Below are 1707 nucleotides of genomic sequence, written 5' to 3'. Positions count from 1 at the left end.
CCTGACCATGACTAGCCAAAAATCCACCACATGCACCCACCCTCCCACCCACTGAGCATGAGGGTGGCCCTGGCCAGTGCCCAGGATTCATGGGGTTGACCCTCCAGTTATTCCAAGTTATTGCAGGGGGAAAAGCAAATCAACAGGAGGATGCTTCATCCAGATCCACCATCCCTACCAGAGAGGCGGGTAGAAGTGGAGCTCTCTATGAAGGGGAATGAGGCCCTCATGCCTCCATCTGAAAATGAAGGTCAGAGCCCATCATGTGCTTCTGGTAGTGCTGGTTGAAGCGCTCGTTCTGGGCCACAGTGAAGTGGTTCTTCCAGTCCCCGATGATCCCTGGGGGCGAGAAAGCGAGTGGGGCAAGTTCTCTCCCTCAAAATATTTGCAGCCACAGACAAGGGCTGCAATAGAGCCCAGGGTCACCCCTCCCAAGCCCTCCACTGCTGGCTGAACTCACCTTTCCTCAGGAAGGGGGAGATGCTGTGGTCCATCAGGGCAGTGGGCACAGAATTATAGTTGGCAGAAGGGTTCTTCTTCATCTCCTGGAATGAGGTGTGGTGGAGGATCCTCTCCACCATCTCCTCTGCCATCTCCTTTCCCAGGAACCGCAGGATCTTTTGCACCTCTTGCCATGGGTCCTGCAGAGTGGCTGCTGTTAGGAGGCTGTCAAAAAGGCTGGGGGTGGCCAACCAGGGTGTTCTGCCCTCCATCCCACCCTCACCTTCTTCATGTCCTCATAGAAGAGGTAGAGGAGCTGCTTCTCCTGCTTCTTCTCCCACCAGCCCTGCACATGCTCATACCAGGACCCGTAGGCCACTGTGGGATGCGGTCAAAGGGTTAGCCGAAAAGCAGGGTGGCAAGGGGATACCTTCCCCACTGGTGTTTTGGGATGGGCACCCTGGGGCTCATTCTCCACCTTTGCCAGCCATGAAAGTCTCCAGGAACTCAGCCAATGTGCCGGGGTCAGGGTGTGTCTTGGCCATCTGGTAGAAGTAGTAGTAGGAAACAACAACATCCTTGGGGTTGCGGGCCATGTAGATGACCTGGGGACAGCAAAGGACGTGGTTAGGGTATGCAGAGCTGTACCTCCTCCCTGGTACCCAGATGGGGAGAGAAGTGGAGAGCACCTGCAGAGTTACCTTGCAGTTCTTGTCGCAGAAGGACTTTGGGAGGAGCTGAACAGGGAGATGAGTCGTCACCAGCCGTGGGGATGGGGTTTTCTCTAGCAGCTCAACACCTGCCAGGACATGGGGCTTAGTGGTGGGAGCCCCAACACTCTCACCCCTACCCCAGCTCAGCATTCTTCCCACCCAACCCCAGGGGGACAGCTGGGCTGGGAGGCTCACCGCTTGGCATCCCAGGTTCCTTATATTCCAGGAAGGGCACCCGGTTGTAGATGGCATCCCGTTGGCACTTCTCCACACTGCCATCCTGGTAGATTATGTCCAGGATCTCACTCAGCCACGTCGTGCCTGCAGCACAGGGACCAGCATTGCAAGAGCTGGTGTCAACCCATCCCCCCCCTCAATCCTCCCCTAGGGTCACTCACCCGATTTGGGGTAGGTGGAGACGAGCAGGTCATCTGGCTGGGCTTGGAAAGCCTCCACCTGTGGCCAGACCTCGATGAAGGTCTTGAAGAGGGGGATGCCGTGGAGGCTGCCCAGCTCCTCCCCGACCACCTCCACCCCCATGGCCCACGGCAGG

At 57.5% G+C, this 1707-nt stretch overlaps 1 protein-coding gene across 1 annotated transcript; it reads right to left on the bottom strand.

Annotated features, from left to right (window-relative positions):
* Positions 1–226: 226 nt before the first annotated feature.
* On the bottom strand, positions 227–1694 carry LOC104493782 (sulfotransferase 1 family member D1-like). Its single transcript, XM_010136519.1, has 7 exons — positions 1553–1694; positions 1350–1475; positions 1143–1240; positions 920–1046; positions 725–819; positions 461–641; positions 227–339 (listed from the first exon to the last, which is right to left on the bottom strand). Exons 1-7 carry the CDS (start codon positions 1692–1694, stop codon positions 227–229), a joined length of 882 nt encoding a protein of 293 aa, XP_010134821.1.
* Between the last annotated feature and the right edge of the window lie 13 nt (positions 1695–1707).

This window comes from Buceros rhinoceros, unplaced genomic scaffold, assembly GCF_000710305.1.
Source record: "Buceros rhinoceros silvestris isolate BGI_N320 unplaced genomic scaffold, ASM71030v1 scaffold30105, whole genome shotgun sequence".
Lineage (NCBI taxonomy): Eukaryota > Metazoa > Chordata > Aves > Bucerotiformes > Bucerotidae > Buceros > Buceros rhinoceros.
This window is presented reverse-complemented; position numbering and strand designations above follow the sequence as displayed.